Raw genomic sequence first — 12550 nt, forward strand, 5'->3', positions numbered from 1 at the left:
CATGCTGGATGTTGATCTTTTTACTTAATTAACCCAGACAACAAATTTCTATCAGGACAGGTGAGTTCAGGTTTAAACCGTACACGTTTAATTATAGGCACACAAAGCAGTAAGATAGCCACAAATCAACAGGCAAATATGGATTTCTGTGTTCTTCCGTTTGGACAGAGTTTGTGTTCAATTCAGATTTAATGGGGCAGCTCGTGGTGGACCAACTGATAGTGGGAGCCACAGGAAGGACAGCGCTGGGAATTTCCCTCGTGAACCCAGAACCACACAATAGCAGTGTTGTCTTCCTCACCTGCAGAGAATCACATTATGGTTCACCAGGCTTGCAATGCACACATTCATTCAGACGAGTGGAGTTGAATGTACTTCACTTACAAATACAGCCCACCAGCCTCTTGGTACCGATGCTTGGCACAATGTGAGGGTCCTCCTTCGTGCCAGCATACTCCTTCGGCTTTAGCATACTGTAGGGATCCTGTAATGTGAATATATATTAAATTAGAACATGCACAGTTATACTTGAGCACACAGTATACTTGAGGGTATGGTATGGTAGCCTACCTTTCCCACTTTGAGGGCTTGCAGGGCACGTCGCTCCAGTCCAGTGGCCTGTTCATCATCTGTTGGTATTCCTGGAAAATAATGGAATAGCAGAGGTTTTCATTAAAACAAATGCTTACTATGAAATCAGAAACTTTATTTTAGCTCATCTTCCCAGGTTTGACTGTATGCACATTGCAGTCATTCTGCTTGAATGAATACCAGTGAAACTGCACGTCGACACTGGATGCCGCCCACACCGACGTGATCCTATCCCATATCAGGACATTGGCATTAATCCATTTTATACGTGCCAAAGGAGGTGGGTCTATCAATGGCCTTTCCACGAGTTATAGTCCAAATGACCTTCATCATTTAATTCACAACAGTGGCATATCGGTGACAAAGTAACACAGCTCATGAAAACAAAACACCTAAAAAAACACTGAAAAATACTCTGCCTACGTGACAAAATTCAGTGTTGTTTACGTGATAGAACACCAGTGGGAGGTGGATTTCGACACATTAAAGACGTCGTGTCTGCTTAAGCGTTTAGCCACCAAACTGCGCAATACACTAAACATGTATTTTTAACTCCAACTAACTCCTGATGTTAGGTTAGCTGTGACAGGTGCGCTCTCACCGTAGCGTGCAGGCCTAACGTTATCGTACAACCAAAAGAGATAATGTCGTCGCTTATAAACACAAACTCCTACCTTTCGCAGTGGCCATGGCCCTCTGCAAAGGTCTGACGACCACATTGCTCCTCAGCTGCAATGTTGTAGTACAAGCTCGAAGTAAAAGAAGACGTCCCGCCATTCTGCTGAGTGCTCACACACTTTCCTGTACCGAAAGTGACCTGCTGCGATCTGTTGGACTGAAATGACCCTGCAAACTGTCTGACTGACAGGTGCGCGGAGCAATGAGAGCAGAGAAGTGGCTGCGATAACCAATGAAATTAAGCAGAGTGCACCCCGAGGAAGAAGTGGGCTATAGCCTACTGATGAAAACTTAACAAGCGACAGCTTTTTAGGCTACTAAAAATATAAATTTGTTCTGATAAATAACTCACCCTGGCTGCCAATTTGTATTGTACATTTGCTAATAAAGTAGGTTATCGCCTATATAACCTATAGGCCTAATAATAAATAAAATAAAACTCACCCGGCTCAACTAGGCCTACTCCTGAATGAGGAAATATCAGTTGACATTGAAAGGCTAACACAATCAGTTTGATATGGTGTCCTAAGTAATGGGACATCCTTAATAATCTTCACATTTGAGAGACATCCAAGAGAAAGAGATGCAAGCAGCTTCATAGGCTATTTTTAATTGAAAGTCCCGCGTTGAAAGATTTACTTAGCCTACCTATTAAACATTACAGTATTAAAGTAGGCCTATAGCCTACTGGCTCTAGTGTCGAATGACCTCTGTCAGTGTCATAATATATTATTTGATTTTTTTAACAACTGCAACAGCCTACTGTGTATGAACCCTGTGTATTGTAGATGGCTCAAGTAAATTTAAGGTCATCAAAAAATCCTGTGGAATGCGTCAACTATTCAATGCATCATATTTAATATCAGTAGGCCTATGTTTTGTTGCCTGTGTAAAATCAACGTTTCATGCTGTAGCGTTTTTCTGTTTGACGAGGAGAAATTAAATTAAATTTTTATTTTAAAATCTTTGGTTTTTGTGCTCAGAGAGAGAGAGAGAGAGAGAGAGAGAGAGAGAGAGAGAGAGAGAGAGAGAGAGAGAGAGAGTGCTAATATGAGAATGTAGGCTATTGGTGTGAGAATTTAACCAAAATGTGAAATTGACTGGTGTTATCGATGGCCATTTGCTCCTTTCCTCTAGGTGCAGTGGGCAAGACATATGATTAAGAAAGAGAAAGAGAAAGAAAAAGTGATGAAGCGACTGTAATTTGAATAGGTCTAGTCATTAACCATGTGCGTGTGTTTATCTCTTTAAGTAAAACAAAACCTGAAAATAGTTGTCTGTATCTTCTGTGTTCGTCCCTGGCATTATAACATCCCTGCAGTCCCTGATTTTGACTAGTGTGGTTGATGGTCATTGCTCCTCTCCTCCAGGTGGAGGCGGTGTAGGACAAAGAAAAACAACTGCTTTCTCGAGTTTTTCATGGACACAATTAAATAAAGCAGCAGTGCTGAAGCTGTTGTTTCCTATTTTAAGACATTGTTGTAATCCCAGCTGATGGTTAAACAGTAGAAAGAGTGTGAAAAGACTGGGTCCCGCTGTATTACTCAGGCTGCACTACAGCGTCTATTCACAGGCGCGATCCCACTACTGAGCGGCACGGGGGCTTTGACCTGCTCCGTTTCCGACCTGGGCCGGTGCACCCCTCCTTAGACGACCTGGTGGTCCCGGGATCCCCCAGGAGCACCATATCGATACCGAACTTAGTGCGGACACCCGATCGGCATAGTCCACTGCAGCTCAGAACTCCTGAGCTCAAACGATCCGCCAGCCTCAGCCTCCCGGTAACTTGGATTATAGGCGCGCGCTACCACACCCGGCGAGAGAAGCCTTCATTCATGGAGATTTTGGGGTTTAAAACTGTGACGTTATCAGGCAGTCAGAAAGCTCTGGTGCCATGTTGAGACGGCCGAAAAATACAACACCGGTAGACTTAAAGGCTGATCAGTGTTTGTCTAATTTTCCTAAAACATTTTCAATTATAACACCTTACTTTAATAATGATAAATTCCTTTTTTAATCACAACATCCTCATCCTTCAACACAATCTTAGCCTAAAGGAATCACGTATGACTCAAAAGGAACTACTTTGTGTTTGCTTGTAGAGACATATATTATCTAAAATCATCCTTCTCAAGAAAATATACCAACATCACTGCAGTTCTGCTGTAACGGACTATGACGTCATTGCAGTTCTAATATAACACATTATGACATCACTAGGGTTATTATAACTGTGACCAACTATGACATCATTACAGTTCTACTGTGACCAACAATGACATCACTATAGTTCTACTGTAACGGACTATGATGTGACTGCGGTTCTAAAGTACCCCACTATGACGTCACTAGGGTTCTACTATGACCAAGTATGACTTCACTAAAGTTCTAATGTTACCAACTATGACATCACTATAGTTCTACTGTTACCAACTATGACATCACTATAGTTCTACTGTAACCCACTTTGAAGTCCTTATTGTAAAATGAGACACTCATGATGACCCACACATTATACGAGCCAATTGTCTCTTTCACAGCAGACATTTTGACCTGTCACAGAAGGAGAAGCTCAGGTGTAACTGGTAACTTTAATGATGATGGCTGTGTTGTATTCAAGTGTCCCAGTAAGCCATGACAGTGGTAGTCAGACTTCATACATGTCATTATACTGTATAAACATCAATATCTTCTGTTAAAAAGACCAATCAAGTCTGTTTTGTTAGCTTACATTTGGTGTGGATGTTCTGCAGTTCTTTTTCACCAGGTAAGTGTCTGAACTGTCCACTGGACGGTTTGTTGCTATTAATGATCTTACAACATGGCAGAAGAGTCACAGTGAGACAGCTTTAAATGTTTGAAGTTCTGATTTTGACTAGTGTGGTTGATGGTCATTGCTCCTCTCCACCAGGTGGAGGCGGTGTAGGACAAAGAAAAACAACTGCTTTCTCGAGTTTTTCATGGACACAATAAAATAAAGCAGCAGTGCTGAAGCTGTTGTTTCCTATTTTAAGACATTGTTGTAGTCCCAGCTGATGGTTAAACAGTAGAAAGAGTGTGAAAAGACTGGGTCCCACCGTATTACTCAGGCCGTACTACAGCGTCTATTCACAGGCGCGATCCCACTACTGAGCGGCACGGGGGCTTTGACCTGCTCCGTTTCCGACCTGGGCCGGTGCACCCCTCCTTAGACGACCTGGTGGTCCCGGGCTCCCCCAGGAGCACCATATCGATACCGAACTTAGTGCGGACACCCGATCGGCATAGTCCACTGCAGCTCAGAACTCCTGAGCTCAAACGATCCGCCAGCCTCAGCCTCCCGGTAACTTGGATTATAGGCGCGCGCCACTACACCCGGCGAGAGAAGCCTTCATTCATGGAGATTTTGGGGTTTAAAACTGTGACGTTATCAGGCAGAAAGCTCTGGTGCCATCTTGAGACGGCCAAAAAATACAACACCTGTAGACTTAAAGGCTGATCAGTGTTTGTCTAATTTTCCTAAAACATTTTCAATTATAACACCTTACTTTAATAATGATAAATTCCTTTTTTAATCACAACATCCTCATCCTTCAACACAATCTTAGCCTAAAGGAATCACGTATGACTCAAAAGGAACTACTTTGTGTTTGCTTGTAGAGACATATATTATCTAAAATAATCCTTCTCAAGAAAATATACCAACATCACTGCAGTTCTGCTGTAACGGACTATGACGTCATTGTAGTTCTAATATAACACATTATGACATCACTAGGGTTCTAACTGTGACCAACTATGACATCATTACAGTTCTACTGTGACCAACAATGACATCACTATAGTTCTACTGTAACGGACTATGATGTGACTGCGGTTCTAAAGTACCCCACTATGACGTCACTAGGGTTCTACTATGACCAAGTATGACTTCACTAAAGTTCTAATGTTACCAACTATGACATCACTATAGTTCTACTGTTACCAACTATGACATCACTATAGTTCTACTGTTACCTACTATGACATCACTATAGTTCTACTGTAACCCACTTTGAAGTCCTTATTGTAAAATGAGACACTCATGATGACCCACACATTATACGAGCCAATTGTCTCTTTCACAGCAGACATTTTGACCTGTCACAGAAGGAGAAGCTCAGGTGTAACTGGTAACTTTAATGATGATGGCTGTGTTGTATTCAAGTGTCCCAGTAAGCCATGACAGTGGTAGTCAGACTTCATACATGTCATTATACTGTATAAACATCAATATCTTCTGTTAAAAAGACCAATCAAGTCTGTTTTGTTAGCTTACATTTGGTGTGGATGTTCTGCAGTTCTTTTTCACCAGGTAAGTGTCTGAACTGTCCACTGGACGGTTTGTTGCTATTAATGATCTTACAACATGGCAGAAGAGTCACAGTGAGACAGCTTTAAATGTTTGAAGTTCTGATTTTGACTAGTGTGGTTGATGGTCATTGCTCCTCTCCTCCAGGTGGAGGCGGTGTAGGACAAAGAAAAACAACTGCTTTCTCAAGTTTTTCATGGACACAATAAAATAAAGCAGCAGTGCTGAAGCTGTTGTTTCCTATTTTAAGACATTGTTGTAGTCCCAGCTGATGGTTAAACAGTAGAAAGAGTGCGAAAAGACTGGGTCCCGCCGTATTACTCAGGCCGCACTACAGCGTCTATTCACAGGCGCGATCCCACTACTGAGCGGCACAGGGGCTTTGACCTGCTCCGTTTCCGACCTGGGCCGGTGCACCCCTCCTTAGACGACCTGGTGGTCCCGGGCTCCCCGAGGAGCACCATATCAATACCGAACTTAGTGCGGACACCCGATCGGCATAGTCCACTGCAGCTCAGAACTCCTGAGCTCAAACGATCCGCCAGCCTCAGCCTCCCGGTAACTTGGATTATAGGCGCGCGCCACCACACCCGGCGAGAGAAGCCTTCATTCATGGAGATTTTGGGGTTTAAAACTGTGACGTTATCAGGCAGAAAGCTCTGGTGCCATCTTGAGACGGCCGAAAAATACAACACCTGTAGACTTAAAGGCTGATCAGTGTTTGTCTAATTTTCCTAAAACATTTTCAATTATAACACCTTACTTTAATAATGATAAATTCCTTTTTTAATCACAACATCCTCATCCTTCAACACAATCTTAGCCTAAAGGAATCACGTATGACTCAAAAGGAACTACTTTGTGTTTGCTTGTAGAGACATATATTATCTAAAATCATCCTTCTCAAGAAAATATACCAACATCACTGCAGTTCTGCTGTAACGGACTATGACGTCATTGCAGTTCTAATATAACACATTATGACATCACTAGGGTTATTATAACTGTGACCAACTATGACATCATTACAGTTCTACTGTGACCAACAATGACATCACTATAGTTCTACTGTAACGGACTATGATGTGACTGCGGTTCTAAAGTACCCCACTATGACGTCACTAGGGTTCTACTATGACCAAGTATGACTTCACTAAAGTTCTAATGTTACCAACTATGACATCACTATAGTTCTACTGTTACCAACTATGACATCACTATAGTTCTACTGTAACCCACTTTGAAGTCCTTATTGTAAAATGAGACACTCATGATGACCCACACATTATACGAGCCAATTGTCTCTTTCACAGCAGACATTTTGACCTGTCACAGAAGGAGAAGCTCAGGTGTAACTGGTAACTTTAATGATGATGGCTGTGTTGTATTCAAGTGTCCCAGTAAGCCATGACAGTGGTAGTCAGACTTCATACATGTCATTATACTGTATAAACATCAATATCTTCTGTTAAAAAGACCAATCAAGTCTGTTTTGTTAGCTTACATTTGGTGTGGATGTTCTGCAGTTCTTTTTCACCAGGTAAGTGTCTGAACTGTCCACTGGACGGTTTGTTGCTATTAATGATCTTACAACATGGCAGAAGAGTCACAGTGAGACAGCTTTAAATGTTTGAAGTTCTGATTTTGACTAGTGTGGTTGATGGTCATTGCTCCTCTCCACCAGGTGGAGGCGGTGTAGGACAAAGAAAAACAACTGCTTTCTCGAGTTTTTCATGGACACAATAAAATAAAGCAGCAGTGCTGAAGCTGTTGTTTCCTATTTTAAGACATTGTTGTAGTCCCAGCTGATGGTTAAACAGTAGAAAGAGTGTGAAAAGACTGGGTCCCACCGTATTACTCAGGCCGTACTACAGCGTCTATTCACAGGCGCGATCCCACTACTGAGCGGCACGGGGGCTTTGACCTGCTCCGTTTCCGACCTGGGCCGGTGCACCCCTCCTTAGACGACCTGGTGGTCCCGGGCTCCCCCAGGAGCACCATATCGATACCGAACTTAGTGCGGACACCCGATCGGCATAGTCCACTGCAGCTCAGAACTCCTGAGCTCAAACGATCCGCCAGCCTCAGCCTCCCGGTAACTTGGATTATAGGCGCGCGCCACTACACCCGGCGAGAGAAGCCTTCATTCATGGAGATTTTGGGGTTTAAAACTGTGACGTTATCAGGCAGAAAGCTCTGGTGCCATCTTGAGACGGCCAAAAAATACAACACCTGTAGACTTAAAGGCTGATCAGTGTTTGTCTAATTTTCCTAAAACATTTTCAATTATAACACCTTACTTTAATAATGATAAATTCCTTTTTTAATCACAACATCCTCATCCTTCAACACAATCTTAGCCTAAAGGAATCACGTATGACTCAAAAGGAACTACTTTGTGTTTGCTTGTAGAGACATATATTATCTAAAATAATCCTTCTCAAGAAAATATACCAACATCACTGCAGTTCTGCTGTAACGGACTATGACGTCATTGTAGTTCTAATATAACACATTATGACATCACTAGGGTTCTAACTGTGACCAACTATGACATCATTACAGTTCTACTGTGACCAACAATGACATCACTATAGTTCTACTGTAACGGACTATGATGTGACTGCGGTTCTAAAGTACCCCACTATGACGTCACTAGGGTTCTACTATGACCAAGTATGACTTCACTAAAGTTCTAATGTTACCAACTATGACATCACTATAGTTCTACTGTTACCAACTATGACATCACTATAGTTCTACTGTTACCTACTATGACATCACTATAGTTCTACTGTAACCCACTTTGAAGTCCTTATTGTAAAATGAGACACTCATGATGACCCACACATTATACGAGCCAATTGTCTCTTTCACAGCAGACATTTTGACCTGTCACAGAAGGAGAAGCTCAGGTGTAACTGGTAACTTTAATGATGATGGCTGTGTTGTATTCAAGTGTCCCAGTAAGCCATGACAGTGGTAGTCAGACTTCATACATGTCATTATACTGTATAAACATCAATATCTTCTGTTAAAAAGACCAATCAAGTCTGTTTTGTTAGCTTACATTTGGTGTGGATGTTCTGCAGTTCTTTTTCACCAGGTAAGTGTCTGAACTGTCCACTGGACGGTTTGTTGCTATTAATGATCTTACAACATGGCAGAAGAGTCACAGTGAGACAGCTTTAAATGTTTGAAGTTCTGATTTTGACTAGTGTGGTTGATGGTCATTGCTCCTCTCCTCCAGGTGGAGGCGGTGTAGGACAAAGAAAAACAACTGCTTTCTCAAGTTTTTCATGGACACAATAAAATAAAGCAGCAGTGCTGAAGCTGTTGTTTCCTATTTTAAGACATTGTTGTAGTCCCAGCTGATGGTTAAACAGTAGAAAGAGTGCGAAAAGACTGGGTCCCGCCGTATTACTCAGGCCGCACTACAGCGTCTATTCACAGGCGCGATCCCACTACTGAGCGGCACAGGGGCTTTGACCTGCTCCGTTTCCGACCTGGGCCGGTGCACCCCTCCTTAGACGACCTGGTGGTCCCGGGCTCCCCCAGGAGCACCATATCGATACCGAACTTAGTGCGGACACCCGATCGGCATAGTCCACTGCAGCTCAGAACTCCTGAGCTCAAACGATCCGCCAGCCTCAGCCTCCCGGTAACTTGGATTATAGGCGTGCGCCACCACACCCGGCGAGAGAAGCCTTCATTCATGGAGATTTTGGGGTTTAAAACTGTGACGTTATCAGGCAGAAAGCTGGTGCCATCTTGAGACGGCCGAAAAATACAACACCTGTAGACTTAAAGGCTGATCAGTGTTTGTCTAATTTTCCTAAAACATTTTCAATTATAACACCTTACTTTAATAATGATAAATTCCTTTTTTAATCACAACATCCTCATCCTTCAACACAATCTTAGCCTAAAGGAATCACGTATGAATCAAAAGGAACTACTTTGTGTTTGCTTGTAGAGACATATATTATCTAAAATCATCCTTCTCAAGAAATTATACCAACATCACTGCAGTTCTGCTGTAACGGACTATGACGTCATTGCAGTTCTAATATAACCCATTATGACATCACTAGGGTTCTAACTGTGACCAACTATGACATCATTACAGTTCTACTGTGACCAACAATGACATCACTATAGTTCTACTGTAACGGACTATGATGTGACTGCGGTTCTAAAGTACCCCACTATGACGTCACTAGGGTTCTACTATGACCAAGTATGACTTCACTAAAGTTCTAATGTTACCAACTATGACATCACTATAGTTCTACTGTTACCAACTATGACATCACTATAGTTCTACTGTAACCCACTTTGAAGTCCTTATTGTAAAATGAGACACTCATGATGACCCACACATTATACGAGCCAATTGTCTCTTTCACAGCAGACATTTTGACCTGTCACAGAAGGAGAAGCTCAGGTGTAACTGGTAACTTTAATGATGATGGCTGTGTTGTATTCAAGTGTCCCAGTAAGCCATGACAGTGGTAGTCAGACTTCATACATGTCATTATATTGTATAAACATCAATATCTTCTGTTAAAAAGACCAATCAAGTCTGTTTTGTTAGCTTACATTTGGTGTGGATGTTCTGCAGTTCTTTTTCACCAGGTAAGTGTCTGAACTGTCCACTGGACGGTTTGTTGCTATTAATGATCTTACAACATGGCAGAAGAGTCACAGTGAGACAGCTTTAAATGTTTGAAGTTCTGATTTTGACTAGTGTGGTTGATGGTCATTGCTCCTCTCCTCCAGGTGGAGGCGGTGTAGGACAAAGAAAAACAACTGCTTTCTCGAGTTTTTCATGGACACAATAAAATAAAGCAGCAGTGCTGAAGCTGTTGTTTCCTATTTTAAGACATTGTTGTAGTCCCAGCTGATGGTTAAACAGTAGAAAGATTGTGAAAAGACTGGGTTTCGCTGTATTACTCAGGCTGCACTATAGCGTCTATTCACAGGCGCGATCCCACTACTGAGCGGCACGGGGGCTTTGACCTGCTCCGTTTCCGACCTGGGCCGGTGCACCCCTCCTTAGACGACCTGGTGGTCCCGGGCTCCCCCAGGAGCACCATATCGATACCGAACTTAGTGCGGACACCCGATCGGCATAGTCCACTGCAGCTCAGAACTCCTGAGCTCAAACGATCCGCCAGCCTCAGCCTCCCGGTAACTTGGATTATAGGCGCGCGCCACCACACCCGGCGAGAGAAGCATTCATTCATGGAGATTTTGGGGTTTGAAACTCTGACGTTATCAGGCAGAAAGCTCTGGTGCCATCTTGAGACTGCCGAAAAATACAACACCTGTAGACTTAAAGGCTGATCAGTGTTTGTCTAATTTTCCTAAAACATTTTCAATTATAACACCTTAATTTAATAATGATAAATTCCTTTTTTAATCACAACATCCTCATCCTTCAACACAATCTTAGCCTAAAGGAATCACGTATGACTCAAAAGGAACTACTTTGTGTTTGCTTGTAGAGACATATATTATCTAAAATCATCCTTCTCAAGAAATTATACCAACATCACTGCAGTTCTGCTGTAACGGACTATGACGTCATTGCAGTTCTAATATAACCCATTATGACATCACTAGGGTTCTAACTGTGACCAACTATGACATCATTACAGTTCTACTGTGACCAACAATGACACACTATAGTTCTACTGTAACGGACTATGATGTGACTGCGGTTCTAAAATACCCCACTATGACGTCACTAGGGTTCTACTATGACCAAGTATGACTCCACTATAGTTCTACTGTAACCCACTTTGAAGTCCTTATTGTAAAATGAGACACTCATGATGACCCACACATTATACGAGCCAATTGTCTCTTTCACAGCAGACATTTTGACCTGTCACAGAAGGAGAAGCTCAGGTGTAACTGGTAACTTTAATGATGATGGCTGTGTTGTATTCAAGTGTACCAGTAAGCCATGACAGTGGTAGTCAGACTTCATACATTTCATTATACTGTATAAACATCAATATCTTCTGTTAAAAAGACCAATCAAGTCTGTTTTGTTAGCTTACATATGGTGTGGATGTTCTGCAGTTCTTTTTCACCAGGTAAGTGTCTGAACTGTCCACTGGACGGTTTGTTGCTATTAATGATCTTACAACATGACAGAAGAGTCACAGTGAGACAGCTTTAAATGTTTGAAGTTCTGATTTTGACTAGTGTGGTTGATGGTCATTGCTCCTCTCCTCCAGGTGGAGGCGGTGTAGGACAAAGAAAAACAACTGCTTTCTCAAGTTTTTCATGGACATAATAAAATAAAGCAGCAGTGCTGAAGCTGTTGTTTCCTATTTTAAGACATTGTTGTAGTCCCAGCTGATGGTTAAACAGTAGAAAGAGTGTGAAAAGACTGGGTCCCGCTGTATTACTCAGGCTGCACTACAGCGTCTATTCACAGGCGCGATCCCACTACTGAGCAGCACGGGGGCTTTGACCTGCTCCGTTTCCGACCTGGGCCGGTGCACCCCTCATTAGACGACCTGGTGGTCCCGGGCTACCCCAGGAGCACCATATCTATACCGAACTTAGTGCGGACACCCGATCGGCATAGTCCACTGCAGCTTTCCGAACACAGCCAGTGTATGTCAGTGCTTTGTCCAAATTTTAGAGATAAAATAAATATCTGCTGATCGGTGTCCAGGTCCTAACGATTAAGGAGCAATGACCATCAACCACCCCTGCTGCACAGTTAAATGCTGATCAGTGTTTGTTCAAATATTATTCAGTGCTCGTCATGATTAATATTTTTACACTTAGTTTCCTGGAATGGGAAGACTGATATCACCCACATGTGCCCAGCGAAAAGTGGGTCTGGGATGTTGTTGTTGCATATCGCATAAAGACTGGCAGCAGGATAAGGAAATCAAAGGGACACAAGACAGAAGCTTCAGAATA

General features: G+C 42.5%; 1 protein-coding gene across 1 annotated transcript; it reads right to left on the reverse strand.

The window, feature by feature from the left end:
• Positions 1-65: 65 nt before the first annotated feature.
• Positions 66-1439, reverse strand: cox5b2 (cytochrome c oxidase subunit 5B2). Its single transcript, XM_080037442.1, has 4 exons — positions 1266-1439; positions 571-641; positions 385-484; positions 66-301 (listed from the first exon to the last, which is right to left on the reverse strand). The coding sequence occupies exons 1-4, from the start codon at positions 1366-1368 to the stop codon at positions 189-191; spliced, it is 387 nt and encodes a 128-aa protein (XP_079893568.1). The 5' UTR covers positions 1369-1439; the 3' UTR covers positions 66-188.
• Between the last annotated feature and the right edge of the window lie 11111 nt (positions 1440-12550).

Source organism: Ammodytes marinus (genome assembly GCF_949987685.1).
Source record: "Ammodytes marinus genome assembly, chromosome: 11".
NCBI classification, from domain to species: Eukaryota; Metazoa; Chordata; class Actinopteri; order Uranoscopiformes; family Ammodytidae; genus Ammodytes; species Ammodytes marinus.

What these genes read in the sequence shown, in the direction of transcription:
- cox5b2 (XM_080037442.1), bottom strand. Translation starts at nt 1,368, where the DNA reads ATGGCGGGACGTCTTCTTTTACTTCGAGCTTGTACTACAACATTGCAG. An exon ending in GGCCATGGCCACTGCGAAAG is followed by an intron (nt 642 to 1,265) that starts GTAGGAGTTTGT and finishes ATTATTTTCCAG; the next exon opens with GAATACCAACAGATGATGAA. An exon ending in AAGCCCTCAAAGTGGGAAAG is followed by an intron (nt 485 to 570) that starts GTAGGCTACCAT and finishes TTCACATTACAG; the next exon opens with GATCCCTACAGTATGCTAAA.